Source organism: Pezoporus wallicus, unplaced genomic scaffold (assembly GCF_028554395.1).
Source record: "Pezoporus wallicus isolate ANWC-B61680 ecotype Strahan unplaced genomic scaffold, APGP_CSIRO_Pwel_v1 scaffold_2584, whole genome shotgun sequence".
Classification (NCBI taxonomy): domain Eukaryota; kingdom Metazoa; phylum Chordata; class Aves; order Psittaciformes; family Psittacidae; genus Pezoporus; species Pezoporus wallicus.
Genome location: NW_026642851.1, coordinates 6,025,291 through 6,040,998, shown reverse-complemented (window position 1 = coordinate 6,040,998; position 15,708 = coordinate 6,025,291). Strand labels below are relative to the sequence as shown.

Genomic DNA, 15,708 nt, shown 5'->3' with positions numbered 1-15,708 from the left:
TAGGTGACCAAAGCTTAGCAGCACCCAAAGGCCCTCTCTTTTGGAGGAGATCTGGCAATACCAGAGAATTGTAATTCTTCTATGGGTTGGTGGTGTCCTAAAGATGCCTCCTTTCAATCTATCTTCCATTTCCATTTTCTTGCAGAAAAAGTAAAGTGTTTTAAAAAAAGTAAAGTGTTATGTTCAGCCAAGATTGGGGCTCCCCTGCAGGCACCACTGTGATTTTGTGGGATCAATCTGGTTAGCTGGCTATAACATTAATGGGATCATTCTAAGAAGGAACTGGATGTTTAATGTTTTGATGGACACAAGAGTCAGGGCCAAAGCTTGATTGTTGCCTTAAAAAATGTTTTAAACCCAGCAGTCTATTTTTAAGATTAAGGTGTAAAAGGAGATTTTTACCTTCTTATAACATCTGAATTGTTTAGGGATGATAAGCAGTAAATGATTATTACATGTAAATTGATTTCATTTCACCACTACTAGTTTCCTGTGTAATTAACTCAATGTTTTTGTGATCTAGAAAGAAGTAATTGTCCCATGTACAAAGCTGGCACTCACACAGTTTGGAATGAAAGGCCTTTGTGGCAGAACAAACATAGTCTTCTGCTGAGTCATTGAATCCCCTCCCAACCCCTGGCCAGCCACTTTCTCATTTGATACAGTCTGAGAAAGTATTTACAGATAAAGAAAATAACTGGTTCTACAGCCTTTGCCAGGAAAAATATTCCCACAGAACCTCATGGTCATTACTATTATTAACTCTTCCTTTGCTTCACTCGAAGTAATTGCTACAAGAATACTTAAGACCACTCTTGTGGACTGTTATTTCAAGTAACATAATGTTGCTTCATATGTTGCTGTCTTTTAACACTTAGATATCAGTTATCAGAGATTCCCTGCAGCCTGGGTTCCTGTTTCCAGGGTGAGATCACCAGGAACTCCCCAAGCTCTTGCTTTTCCTGTTGGCATATAGTCAATTTTTTTTAGCCACTGACTTTGGGTTTACTTGCGTGACTTGTCAGAGATTCTGCTTAAGCACACAACAGAACAAACGCCAAGCTTGTCAAGTCAGAACTGTGCCTGACAATTTCCTAGAGTGAGGAGAAGCCTTTTATGAAGAAACTTCGACATCTACTAGGCTTAGTTTTGGAGGGTCATTTCTGCAGGCTCCCAAGGAAAAGGAGGTTGTGGTGTTTCATGAGTTCACTCAGGAGCAATGGAGTTGCAAGTTGGAAAGGATGGTCATGTGGACATATGGGTAATGTGATGAAGAGGCCACGGTGGCAAGATGCATGATCATAGAATCATAGAATTGTTTAGGCTGGGAATGACCTTTAATATCATGGAGTCCAAACATTAACCTAATAGCAGGTCTTCTTTCTTCACTGTAGGAAGCGAACCACACTGACTAAACCACACAGGCACTAGGAATGACTCTGACAGTCCCATTCTGGTACAGAATGGCAAAAAAGTAGAAAAGTGTATTATAAAAGGAAAACATGAGTCATAGTCCTACAAATGTTTCCAGTTTGACTTGTCTAAAAAACAGAGCCAGGAAAATCTGTGGCACATCTTTGTACTATGAGGTTGGAGATTCTGCTTCAAATGAAAGAGAATAAAACCATGAAGATCTAAAAGACTGTTATTGTAAATGGCACTTTAGAGAAGCTCCCTCCTATCTGTCAAGAGATAAAACCCATGTGGTTTTACAGGGTACAAATGTAATCAGATGACAATTAATAATAATAAATCTCTTGGATAAGGAAGATGGTATCTGTAGAGGAACAAGAGGCCCCATTCTCTGTTGGATGACAGTGAGTGTATTATTCTGTAGTTACCCTAGGGAAGCACAACTGGATAATGTAATTCTTGCCCTCTGTTTAATGTTGTGAGTGACCCTGATGATGTATTGGAAAGAAGCGAGGAGAAACAGTACTCTCATGTGTAGCAAAATAAGCTATTTCCTTTCCTCACAAGCTTTTCCAATTTCTTTGCTGATCAGGCTTCTCTCAGGGGTACTGCCAAAATCCAGGGTTAAGCTATTCTTTCACTTGTGAATTTTATTAGTAGGAAGTCCATCTGATAACCATTGTAGTGGGAGGATAGAGAAGCATAGCAAGACTGACAGTAACCAGGCATTCAAAGAGATAAGCCCAGAAATTTCTGCAGAAAAACATGCTGTTTTAATTAAAACAAGTGGTTTGCATCACTGATCCTGCACCCACTAGTGTATTCAAGGTCCCCCCCAGTCAGAAAAAGGAGGCTAACATAACATATGAAATTGTATTAATTTGATAGTACAGCAACATCTCAGCTTTATTTTTTAATATCTTTTCTTTCTCTTTTTCACAGCAAGTGTGTGCTCCTCTAGGCAATCAATAAAAGGATGAGAAAAGATAAATCAATATCAGCTTAAGGCATTTGGTTACATGAGATGTCTCTGTGAAGGAAGGAGAGCTAAGATTTCCCCCCAGAGAATGAGATCTGCATGTACTGAGCTTGTGACTCAGACAAAGATCTCCTGATTATCTCTCCAGCTCTAAGGGGAGACCTGAGTTTTATAGCTGACCCTGGCTGGTAGGGATAGAGTCTGCACATACCTCTGCCATCCCTGCTGTGATAACAGCGACTTCGTACTTTGGTGATAAAAGGAACTTCTGCCTATTCCCATGTGGCAATGGGGTGACCCTCTCACCCAGTTTGTGATGCCTCTGAGGCTTACAATACAAAGGCTAAGAAGACATATATGGATTTTGTGTGTTTTCATGTTTTTAAAGTGTCAGCAATGCCTGTCTGGAGATGTAGCTGTGACCTTATTAACAGCACATCATTTCTCCTTGGCAGCTCTCTGTGCTCATGTACATAGTTCTGTTGTCTCACTAATGAAATACATATCACATTCTAAACCATCGGAGAAGGATGTAGTTTTCTGAAATGCAGGTCTGCTCGCTGAGGCTGTCTAAGGAATCCATATGAATTTACAAGAAGCAAAGTGTTACACATGGTCAAATAAACAGATTGAGTCAGAAAGCTCTTCCTGAGCTTTCTTTGCACAATACAGGCAAAACTAAAACAGCTGGGACGGTGGGGAAGGTGTGGTGGAGAGGGGCAGGAGGGCTGCCTGCTTTTTCTCTACAGCCCTAAATCCTGCTTGACTTCAAGCTGCAGCCAGCTCTTTCCCCTCCCTTTTTTTTATACTATCTCTTGTGAGCATGCAGAAGAACTTACATGCTTTGTGAAAGAGCAGTGTGGTGTACTGAATTAATATCGTTCCTTGTTTGCCTTACCTTGCAGCTTACGAGTTCATGGACTGTGATTCCACTGGGCACTGCACAGGCAGAATAAAACAATCTGCTGTCACAAAGAGATCATGATTTAAACAAGATGAGGAAAACCAGATGGGTATAGACAGGCAAGAAGAATAGGGTGGCAACAATGAGAAAACTGGTATTCTAGGCAGAAGAAATGCCTCCAAAACCTTTGGCAACCATTAGGCTGTTGGAATGTGAAGTCATTAAAACACCCTGTCCTCTGCATTGTCCTCAGTTTTCCCAGTTTTGTCCTCAAGGATCCCTCTCTCCTTTTTATTCAAATAAGCATTTCTATTGAGTGAATTGTAATCATTTTACATAGGGAAAACACCATAAGTAAGTATAGTTTACAAGAAAAACAGTTGGAAAAAAGAATCTTCTCTGATATACTAGAAAAATGGAATAGGTAATTCATATAAATAATCTAGTAGGCCTATCATAGCAATAGATGATAATTTATATGCTTTTCTTCCTGAAAAAAATGATCTGTAACTTACCTGATAAATTATCTGGAGGTATCTGCCTGCCCTTATTCTATTAGCTGTTTATTGAATTACTTATTTCCTGTTTGGAATACAATACAGCAAGTGCCTATCACTAATGGGTTTAGTGTTATGCTCTCCCCTAATGAAATTAAGTGTACTTTTAAAAAATGGATCCAGAAGAATTTTCATGGTATTTTTATGCTATTTTATTTTATCAACAACAACAAAAAGATGTTTAATATAGTTCTAAGTCCAGTTCTTCCCTGCAAACTGAAAGCTTGGCTCACTCTGTCTTCAGCTTCTAGCTGCAGATTTTCAGCTGTGCTCAGCAAGCACAGTTGCTGTGGAGGTCTTTCGGATTGTTGAGAACTGCAGAAAAGAAAACCCAGTTCTGAATTGGCAATATAAGGTAAAACACTGGTTTGGTTATTCTGTTGCATAGGCCACGTTTAGGTGTTCTACTGAGTCATTTCTAGATTCTTACACCACCAGGAATAATTCATTGCACTGATTTATGTAAATGATGTGAGCACCTGCTGTAGGTGGCACCAGGCACCTGCAATGACAACAGCAGTTATGGCCCATTAGGTGGAAAAGGATTCAGCACAGCTGAATCTCAGGTTTCCTGCAATCTTTTCTCCTTCCAACAAAATAAGTGTTTGAAGAATGCGTCCCCAGCTGTGGCATGTGAGTATTGTTGCATCTTCTTGTGCCTTTGGAAAAGCAGCAGTGCCTGGCAGAGATTTCACAGCCCATTACGACCAGCTTCCAGGGGCGTTATCTCAAGATAAAGACTTAGAACCTGGTGCTGTAGAGGCAAATCTGAGAAGCAAATTGCCTCGAAGTCATAAGTCTTCTTGCAAAACTTTCTTTGGGCTTTTGGTTCACACAGCTTTTTACAAAATGCATTACACATTAATATTACACATTTCAAGATTCATTACATTGTCATGGCTTAACTATGTATAGCTTAATCTATTAAAATAACGAATGAATTTTGGCTAATAATATCTTTTCTTAATCTTATTATAGTCTATGAAAATAAGAACATCCATAAGAAGCTCAAAATATATACTAATAAGTTACAATTCCTGGAATGTTTCTAAATATATTTTGGGGTTCAAATGTAAAAATATGCATCAGCTTGAAATCTGACTAAATTTAGAAAGCACTTGTAGTGTCAAAATACATCTCTTCAATATGTCTGAAAAGAATACAACTGTTGAGCTAAGGGATAGTCTACAAATGCCTCTCAGAAATGTCAGTTATTTAATGTCTGTGACATTTCTTCTCCCACAGCAGAATAAATAGAAGTGAGTTGCATACTCAGACTAGACAGACAAGAAGAGAGGTACACACTTAAGTAAGACATTTCTGACAGGTCTGATAAAATAAGGTGAAAAGTTATTTTTAGACACTGATTAAATATAACTGTAGTGACTAAATGGTTAAAAGTTGATGGGATATTCAGATTAAAGGCACTTTACACAGGTGTGGGTGAACCCTGCTGGTATGATTTATCTTAGCTTGACTGAAGTCAATGACTTCTTTAGCTGAATATCTGTATTCTGGTGTGTACAAACAAAGGGTGAGGAGAAGTTTCTGTTTCATATCACAGAGAGATCTGCAAAGGCCTGGGTGGCTGCGATGCCAACAAGTACATTAATGCAGTATTTGAATGAGGCCAGACTGCACACCTGCCAGTGGTCACCCAGACAAGCATCGAGGAGATAGATAGGAAGGTACATACATTAGGGTTTTGCAGAAGTAGGGCAGGCTTTGCACAGAGTAGGTCTCAACAGTTATATTTGAGATCAGCCAATGGTCTAAAAACTTAAGAATATGAACTTTGTCTTATTGCATTTGTGAAATCCTGCTAAAGCAGGGCACTGGGGCTTCGTAATTCTAAACGTCACTGCTGGTACCATTGCCAGGCCACCAATCCAGTCAAAAAAACCTTTCTGTGTAGAGGCGAGGCTAAGGACTAAAAAGAGTCCCATGCTTTCCGAAGGCTGTTCCTGAAGTGTTGCAGGCACTGCCGTCAGGCTGGCACTGCTGTCAGCATCCTGCCACCCGAAGTCACAATGTCTGTACAATGATTGCCAAACACGGGAACAGCTCAGCTCAGCTCACACAGGTTTACCAACCTTCAGTATCAGCCATGAGACAAAAGTATAACAGTACAATTTTTCCCTCCAGTTCCTTGTCCTTCTCAGCCTTACTGTTTGAAACCATGAACCAAAGAAATATGAGCTAATTATTGCAGCCACTCCTCTGCACTGGAAATAAGGCCCATCAGGAAGGAAGAATTAGTCTTGGCAGAGTTAATCTTTGCTTATTCTGATTTTCAGTTCAGACCATGGAGAAGCCTGGAATTCCCAGGGATTGATATAGGTGACTCAGAAATCTAGGAGAGGATTTTGATTACTCTTTTATTACTCTTCTAACAGAATTAGAACTTTGCTGCCTTCTAGTAGTTGCTCATTTAGTAAGAAGGGAAGGGCAGCAAAATGAGTTTGTTGTGTCTTGAAATGTCGTTGGTTTAGTTGTTTCTGCTAGATTTAAAACTACTCAGTAGGCTCCCTTTCATTGCATCCATACCTGTGTAAATGAACCTTACCATTGGCTGTGTTTCAAAAGCAGGCAGCTTCGCAGATTCAGCTTCATTCCCTATCTAGAGAATGAAACTTAACAGAGAAACATGTGCTTGGTCTCTGCTGTAATTAATTTTATTTGCCATAGGGAACCTTCAAGTCCTTCTTTTCTGAATGGTCCTTCAGCCTTTTAGTTTTGTTAATGCTTCCCACCAAAAGCAATTAGTGATGACAGTGTGTGCCCTAGTTCTCCTGATAATTTGTGTTCTCTGGCAAGCTGTTTATGGGGAGGACAAGATTGCAATCTGATTTACGATGACCTTATGATTTTCATTTTAAATAAGAAACCAGAGACTGAAACAACACAGTCAGCCATTTAGTCAGTCCATCTGCCCCCACACAAACTGTTCTATAAGGTACATTTCTCATTACTTTTACAAAGTTTAGCCTTTAATATCTAAAAGCCTGTTCTACAGATTAATAGACTTTTCAGTCCCAGATCTGGCTTAAATTTTAGCTACAATTTCTTTGGCTGTGTTAGCCAGCGAGTATCAGTCTACTAATGATCACCAGCAGGCTGGATGCCTACTCTTTGGCCTTCTATTCAGAAGTGGTGCTGATTTTTCAAACAATGAGTTTTGTCCTGGCTACAATGCGATGCAATAGTGTTTCTCTTAGCGTGAGTGCCCTCCTATTAAGCAGCTGATCCTTCATTTACTTCTGGGTGTTCCCTCGACCTACGCAGCTTCATTATTCTGTAACTTCTAGTGGCTGCAATCAGATGGAGCATTGATCAGTACTAAAAAGCACCATGATGGATAGATTTTTCAACAAGGGCTGCCCTTTATTTGACTTGATGCAGGCCTACTTTATATCTGGTTGGCTTCCAGTCTAGCCGGTATTGATAATGTACTGTCCTGCAAGCATTTGACTCAACCCTGCCTGAGCAGGCTAGGCTAGGCATTGTGAAAGCTAATGATAAAACTTCATTTTTATTAACTGTAAATCATACTTTTAGCTATTTATCTCCATTTAGATGTGATTAATGGCTCTATTAGCTAGAATTAATTTTCTGATGATGAGGATTTGGCCTGTTTCTCTCTCTGTCAGGTCCATTTTATGTGCTGTACAAACATACCTTACCCACAAATGTATTTTTTGTCATCTGGGCTGTCTTTACAGCTGCACAGCTGGCACTGAAGTGCACCATTGCAAAGGTCCAGACATTTGATATCCAAAAGAGCACTGACAGCCTTGCTGTTGCATGGTTGTGTGGCAATTCCCTACCTCCTGTTGCAGTAGTCTGACTGGCATCTCTGCAGCTCTAACCCAGAAAAGGATGAAGGGAACCTTTGTAAGTTGTCTGATCCATGTATCACTCTGGGCTCAGTATTGCAGAGCTGGAAGGTTTGACTATGATCTATGCCTCATGATTATATGCTTAATGCTATGTTTAGTAGACAGTGTCCAGAATGCTGAGCAGGAAACGGCTCCAGCAAGACTGTTCCAGGAGGACTGAATAAATTGTGCAGAAGGGTGAAAAATAAGGCCTAGGCACCCTCCTGTCTGACATTTTTCTCCTTCCTAGACTATTTGTAAGAACGTTATTTATTGCTTGCTTTTCCCCCACTTGCTCTCAGCTTCTGCGGTGGCACTGGAATGAACAGTAACTTCATTAACAGCCCACAAAACTGGACTTGAATCTATTAATTCCTGACTTTTTCACTTTGTAATAAGTTTCTTTGTTCATTTTTGGCTACAGCAAAAGCTTAAATCTCATGTTATTACGGTTTTGGTGTTAAGCAAACTTCTTTGCGGGGTGGGGCTTTTCCGGCTTTGGTTAGTAGAGCAGGACAGCATTCAGCCTTAGTCACTCTGGTTTAACCATTACAGTCTTGCAAGACAGGGCTCTTTCTGCTGCAATCCTGACACTTGTATGCTGATTTTTCACCAAAGCGATCTTTTGTAACACTGCAGCTCAAGTAGGGCACAGTTTTATATGACTGGACATGTGTCAGTGTGTCATGGTTAAGTCACTGTATGTCCACCAGGCAAGCATATTTCACACTCACAGATGAAACTCTGAAACTCCACTCATGTTGCTGTAGCTTTGCTTCTTATTGAATTCTCTTAAAAGGATTTGCTGTGGGAGACAACAGGCTGGTTGCAGTTATTGATTTGCTCTGCGCAGTTTACAAAAGCTCCTTCTCAGACTCAAAAACAAGAAGATGAACTGTATTTGAATTCCTGAGTTAAATAACTGGCTAGGAGACCCCACAGAGACTGGAAGGAAGTAAATAAATTGAGCAGATTTATTAGCTGAGTGCAACCTCTGGAAATCAAACTGCGGATAAAAAAGTAAAAAAAAAAAAGAAAGAAAAGAAAAATCCCTTCAGATAGCCTGTATTTTTTGCTTGTTTGTGATTAGCTGCAATAAAAGGGTTCTGATCTTCTAATAACTGCTTTTCTTTCAATGTGACTGAAAACATTATAGGGTTCAAATTTTCATGGCGACCAAGTCCAGGACTTGGCTCTTCCTGTGGGATCCAAATGAAAAGCACACTGCTTTTCAGAGGAGTTTTAAGTTCTCACTAAGCAAAACGCTTCCAGAAGTAGGTCACTTTTAGCTAGGTTCATGAATATGAGTCTTGGTCCCAGCGCGGGGCTGCCAAATTTAATCCTCCCCGAATGAAGTTGTATTGCCAAAACAAGCAGCTTCAGTTTTAACCGCGTTTCCAAAGTCAACATCCCAGTGCCCCCTACTGTCCAAATATTTGTACTAGCAGGTAAGAACTGCATTAAAAGGCCTTTTAACCACTATTCTTCAATTTCTGCCCTCTGTCTTCAGACAATCCCTTTTAAGATTCATATTCGGCAGAAAACATGAGCCTTTCTTAATTCACTCTACCAAATCTAATTGTGATTTGTATCAATCTAACACATTGCATTGAAAGCCTTTTAATCCTTCAGATAGTCCTTTGTGAGACAGGACAGTAAAATTCTGTACCACCAAAAAAAGCTGCTGGCTTGACATTAAAGAGTTGAAGATTAAATAAATGCCAGGAATTGCTTTTAAAAAGCTTCTGCTTCTTCAACAGGACCTCAGAATGGCTGTGGTGGTTACTTGACGAAATCACCTTATAGCTTTGGCTCTCCAGTCTCCAATGTGACCAGAAGATACGAGAGAAATCTGGCCTGTGTCTGGATCATAACTGCACCTGCAAACAAACTGATCAACCTCACCTTCACTTCATTCATGCTCGAAGCACGATCTGCTCAGACTTGCCGATATGATTATGTCCAAGTAAGATAGCTGTATACTTTAACAACAAAATATGAGTGAGATACAATCCATTATCCTCTCAGTGGGGCTAAAACTTAAGTAATAGAAAATGGTCTTATGAAGAAATTAAATTGCTTAATATAATCAATTTTTTTCTATGGGGCTATATTACTATTCCAGATGACATCCTATCTTTTTGGAAACCAGTAAGAGTGTTAACACTGTTTATGGGGACACACTTCTGGTCTTACATTGTCTACATAAATGAGCATTTATTTTACACAATAGAAACAAAACTCAAGCACTTTGAAATTAAACTTGCAGATTTATTAACATACGCAACTGCTTGAAAGGATTTTAATTTATAAAACATATTAAATTTTGAATAAATATGTCTTGATGCTCACTGCTCACCTGCAAAAGCTATTTTGTTGGAGCAAAATGCAAATTGCAAAATGTAGGATAGCAGAATGCTGCTAAACAAGATTTACCAAGGAGTATTCTAAGATCCTGCTGAGCTCAGTGAAATTAGAAAGTAGTTCTACAGTTTGGTGAATAAAATCCACTTTTCTACTTGAAAAGTGCTTTGAGATTACATATAAAAAATGTATGCCAAATTAAAATAGAATAATTTTTGATAGATTTGCTGAGACAGGATCAGAATATTCCATAATGAGATTTACACTGTCCAACAGGATTAGTTAATATAGCAATGAATAATTATAGACATCAAGAACATCCTGTTAAAGCACAAGAGCATCTCCTGTGCTTTTAAGTAAAAGAAATTGTAATGTCTGGAGGGATCAGAGAATTTCATTGCTATTTATTTGTTTGTTGCGCCTAAACTATTAGTGGTTTATATACTTTTCTTCTTTCAGCTTTATGATGGAGATAATGAAAATGCCAATTTAGTTGGCACATTCTGTGGATCTACAGTGCCAGCTCCTTTTCTTTCTACCCGTAATTCCTTGACTGTGAAGTTTTTCACAGACAGTTCTGTGGAAAGGGAGGGTTTCAATGCTACCTACACCACAGTGGATCGTAAGTACACAGATATATATATTTGCATGCATATATACTGTTGTGACTCTTTTATGGAAATAGGTATTTAAATAATAAATAATGAATATTTATTCTAGATATAGGGCTCAGGAAGGACCAAAGACAGTCTTTATCACAGCATTTATAAGCACTGGTAGACTCTGGTGCAACTCTCTTTGGTCTTCGCTGGTTGCAGGGTGGCTGTCAGTCTGGAGTGCAAACCAGGAACAGTCACAGATTGTTAAGACATCGATATGATAGGGAACAAACATTTATTTTATTTTTATGACATACATTGACACAGCATTATCATGTGTTTTACTTTTTTTCTTCCAGAGACTCACAGGTAAATATGAAAATGTATTGTCCAGTGTGGTTTTACTCAATAAATACTCTTTCCCAGTGGGAAAGGTTTTCACTTTATGATGCATTTTTCACTGTTTTACACAGGACTGTGTGGAGGAATATATAATGCAACTTCTACATCCCTAACTGCAACATCTCCTAACTTCCCAAATGAATATCCACCATTTACTCTCTGTACCTGGGTCATTGATGCGCCTCCACAACAGCAAGTCAGGGTGGTGGTAGAGGCCTTCAACCTCCATTCCAGCCAGGACTGCTCTCACAACTACCTAGAGCTCCAGGATTCCCCAACAGTAAGAAATTTACAGGAAATACCATTTCCCATTCATATTCAGCTCCCTTCACTCTTTGCAAAGAGAGGAGAAACCAACCATCTGGTAACAGACTGATGATTCTCTGTGAGGGCACATCCAAAGCGTTATGCACTCTACCCCACTTAAGGCGTGTTAACTGGTACACAGACCTCATGGAAGCACACTATATACATATTCAATTAGACCTGTAAGTGTTAAGCCAATTTTTCACTGTGGTACCAAGTAACAGGGATGCCAGACTTAAGACCCAGAAAATACTGCCCAACAGCAAGTTTTCATAAATTAATTGTGCTTTCTCTCATCCAAGAGCCATAATAAAAATAAATATTCATGCCTAGAAGAGTGCTTGTTAAAAGCACCAGAAAACCCCCCACCTGTTTATGTCCCTTGCATTATATTATTCTAAACTTTCTTTCATTGTTTCATATTTTGGCATGAAAATACCTGTTACATTTGATCTGTTTCTCATCATAATTGGACACAAAATGTTGAGACATTATTAAGTGATTTCCATGAGAACTTTAAAATGTGATTCCATAACTGGTATAGAAAGTATTAAGAGATTTTTTTTACCTCAAGATCAGGAAATAGAAAACCGAATTCTATCATTAAGTAACTTGTGACATGTATTGAATTCCAGCACAGCCAAGGATCAGTCCATAGATTTTGTGGCACTGAAACTTTTCCAGTCCCTGAATTTTATTCTTATGATCGCACTGCCATTGTGACTTTCAAATCAGATGAATATATGACTAATAATGGAGTCAGATTTACCTATCAAGCTACAGGTAAGCTTGAAGAAACATCTAAAAACATCTACCTACCATTCTTTTTGCTTATTTCCTACAGTGAAAAGCAATAAAGAGACCTGAAATGCTTACATGTTTCTGGTTTTCTGCCTCAAGGTTGCAGCAGAGAATATAACCAACCATTTGGTTACCTGAAGAGCCCTGGCTGGCCTGGTCATCACCCCAATAATATGGACTGTTCCATCATTCTACGTGCTCCCCTGAATCACACAATTTCTCTCTTTTTCCATGCTTTCAGTTTGGAAGACAGCACCCAGTGTTCACATGATTTCCTAGAGGTATCAAGCAAGTATACGTATTTTGTGGGCCTGGGTCAAAATCTGCTGACTTCAAAGGATATTAATAAACTTGGATCAAGCTTGAGATGAACTGACATTAGGGACTAATTTATTGTTACTGTTTTATGGGTAACAGACTAACTGATCAGATTACTCAGATGTTACATTAAAAGGTTGAACTAAGTCCAAAAGCAGTAAGTAAATAATTTCATTATCAGCTAACTCATCTTTACCTAGCTCTTGTTGATGTTACACAGTTAACAGAGCAAGCCAGAATAGTTTTCATCTGATTTTAACATCTGTGTATGAACAGAATGTCATAAATCTGAGTGTCTTCATTCCAGCAGTAGATACCATCTGCTTGATATTTTTCTTTTTTTCCAAAAAAAAAGCATTTTTTTCTTAAAAAAAAAAAAAGGAGCTCTAATAAGAAGTGACTGTCCTTTCATGCTTGTTGAAGGTTGTTGTTGAGGTTTCCCTATTCACTGGTCAGATGACAAAAATCAGATGTCTGTGGCAGAATCTTATTTAGTTCTCCTTTCATATCCTCTTTACTGTCTCAAGAAATAGATCTGAGCACCAGCATTATTGGAGCTCAGGAAAAAATCAGATTAAATCTGAGCTATGTAATATGATCTGTGTCTTAATGTGAGTGGGCTGCACATCTTTTCATCCAGAATATTAACATTTCTTATGAAAAATAAAACATGAGCTTGAATTGCAAAATCACATCTTAGCTACTAGTCAAGTAATTTTTTTCAGTCAGGACGTACTACACCATAAAATTTAGCTGCCTGTTTCTGATGATACTTTTCTATGCAATTACATACTAAAAGGCTGGTTAATGGTCTCTTTTTCCTTCTCTTCAAGAATATATAGTTGGAAAAATAACAGTATTAAAACGCTAATTATAGTATGCATGCAAGTCACTACATAGTTCGTGCTGTGCCTGTGTCACTGCATAATTATACTTGTGTATGACTGGCACAGGGATTTAATGTTGACAATGTCTTTTGTGTCCATTGAAGGTCAGAAATGGGAGTGATGTGCAATCACCACTACTTGGCAGGTTCTGTGGAAACACTGTGCCTAGTCCCATCTTCCCCCAAAATCATGTTGTCTACCTTCGTTTCAAGAGTGATTTTTCAGGGGCTCGTGATGGATATGAAATTACTTGGACTTCATCATCAAGTGGTAAGACTGTAATTACAAAGTAATTCCACATAGAGGGAAAATATATGAATGTATAATTGGACCCTTCCTTGTCAATACTTAAGGCCTTCCCAAGCACCCATAGCCCAACCTATTCAGTCACTGGAGAAAGGCAGATATTCCCCAGGACCAGTAGGGTGAGATCCATTTTATGTGATGGAAGCAATTCCCTCTATATAATGTTGACTATAGCAACCCCAGAGGAGGTTGTCCACTTAAGATGAAGACCTACTTCTTTCACTGAGAGCTCAGCTAATATCAGAAACATCTGTCTTGGGATCCACAGAGCAATGGTGGTGGTGACTCAGCCTACTCCATTAATAGTTCCGTAATGTGTCCTAGGATCTAGGCACTACTAAGCCTGAAAGGGACTGAAATATGCCCCAAGAAAACAACCTCACTATAATGCTGTGTAGTGACTATATCATAGACACATTCATAAATGGCTTACAAAATGGCAGTGAATAGTATAGGACTATTATAACTAAGGGCTCAGCATTCAAAATAACTTCTGCATGAGGTATGCTAAGACTTTCAATCTGGTTAAGAAACTACTGAAGTCTATAAAATTGAGTGATACTGGATAATAAATAGTGACCAGCTATTCACTGACATTTCCCACAGAAGAGCCAGAGGCCATCAGATAAAGCCAGGAGGTGGCAGGTTCAAAGCAAACCAAGCAAACCAGATGAGGATTCATTACTTTTTCATTCCGAAGAACAGCCAGACAGTTTGTCTCTAGTGAAGTATCTGGCAAATGAACTGACCAAGGCACAGCCTTTAGACTTCGGTTCCTATTTCAAACAGTTTTGGGAGTTTCAATTTTTAATATCCAGTGATGGTCTAATGCTCATTGCATATTCTTCTCAGGCTCCTGAAGCCAGAGCCTCAGTTTAGTCTCTTATTGGAATAATGCTGTTATCCACATTGGTTGTTCCAGTTTCCAGGATCTCTCTTTTTCAGTGCTACTACTAATACTGTACTAATGTACTACAAGATGTAGTACCTTGTGAAACTAAGCCTTACAGGCTAATTATCAGTGTCTGTTTCCAGGATGTGGAGGAACATTATACGGCAGAAGTGGCTCATTTGCTAGTCCCAGCTATCCGGCAACTTACCACAACAACACTGATTGTGAGTGGTCCATTACTGCGCCCAAGGGACGAATTGTCACAGTGAACTTCGATTTCATCAGCATCGATGACCCAGGGGATTGCAGTAGCAACTATCTGATCCTTTACAATGGGCCAGATACCAGCTATCCCTCAGCTGGACCATACTGTGGGATGGTATGTATTGCCTACTGTCTGTGACCCTGTAAGTGGTTAAAATGAATCTTTACTCTTTCAAATTCAAGACTGTTTCACCAATACTGGCATGAATTCCCCATAGATGAATGTAAGTGAAGGCCTAAGGCATGTAGAAGCCTTCTATTGCAGACCTTACAGTGACATCTAGTGGCACGCGTCAAGCTATTTTGCTCTGTATTTAGTTGTATTTGTGATTTAAATATTTGTGGTACCCTCAGAGAGAAATGGAACAGCAGTACCTAGCACAGACTTGAGAGACTTGAGGTTACTTCCAAGCTATGATCCAATCTGTGCCTCAGTTTTAACTCTCTGACTAGCTTTTCCAAAGGATCTTGATGTTCAATAAAGCTTTTCATTTTTCTTGTCTTTACTTTTAGGATACAAACATTGCTCCATTTACTGCTACATCTCATCAAGTCAGCGTAAAATTTCATGCTGAATATGTGACTTTACCATCAGGATTCCAGTTAAGCTGGACAAGCTAGAACACTGTTTATGAGAAATGTATTGCCATTCCTTGATATACTGAAGAGACTTTAGACGATAAAGTAAGTTTGAAATCCAGTTATGATAACTGCAGCTGAAGTAAGGCCTTTTCAAAATTACTCTTAGTGTAGCTGTTATGAATTAGAGTTCTGTCAAAAAAATGTCATCTCCCATTGTACTGAAATTAAACTCTGATCTACCCAACTGGGAAAATGA

The 15,708-nt window shown here is 39.0% G+C and overlaps 1 protein-coding gene across 2 annotated transcripts in view; it reads left to right on the top strand.

The window, feature by feature from the left end:
- Positions 1 to 15,708, top strand: part of CUBN (cubilin) — a 142,036-nt gene extending 126,328 nt beyond the window's left edge. For both annotated transcript variants that reach the window (XM_057432738.1, XM_057432737.1), the window contains exons 60-67: positions 9,492 to 9,697; positions 10,555 to 10,717; positions 11,168 to 11,376; positions 12,038 to 12,185; positions 12,303 to 12,484; positions 13,513 to 13,678; positions 14,750 to 14,985; positions 15,384 to 15,708. In XM_057432738.1, the coding sequence (XP_057288721.1) occupies positions 9,492 to 9,697; positions 10,555 to 10,717; positions 11,168 to 11,376; positions 12,038 to 12,185; positions 12,303 to 12,484; positions 13,513 to 13,678; positions 14,750 to 14,985; positions 15,384 to 15,491 (1,418 nt within the window). In that variant the 3' untranslated portion in view covers positions 15,492 to 15,708. The remainder of the gene's footprint in view (positions 1 to 9,491; positions 9,698 to 10,554; positions 10,718 to 11,167; positions 11,377 to 12,037; positions 12,186 to 12,302; positions 12,485 to 13,512; positions 13,679 to 14,749; positions 14,986 to 15,383) is intronic.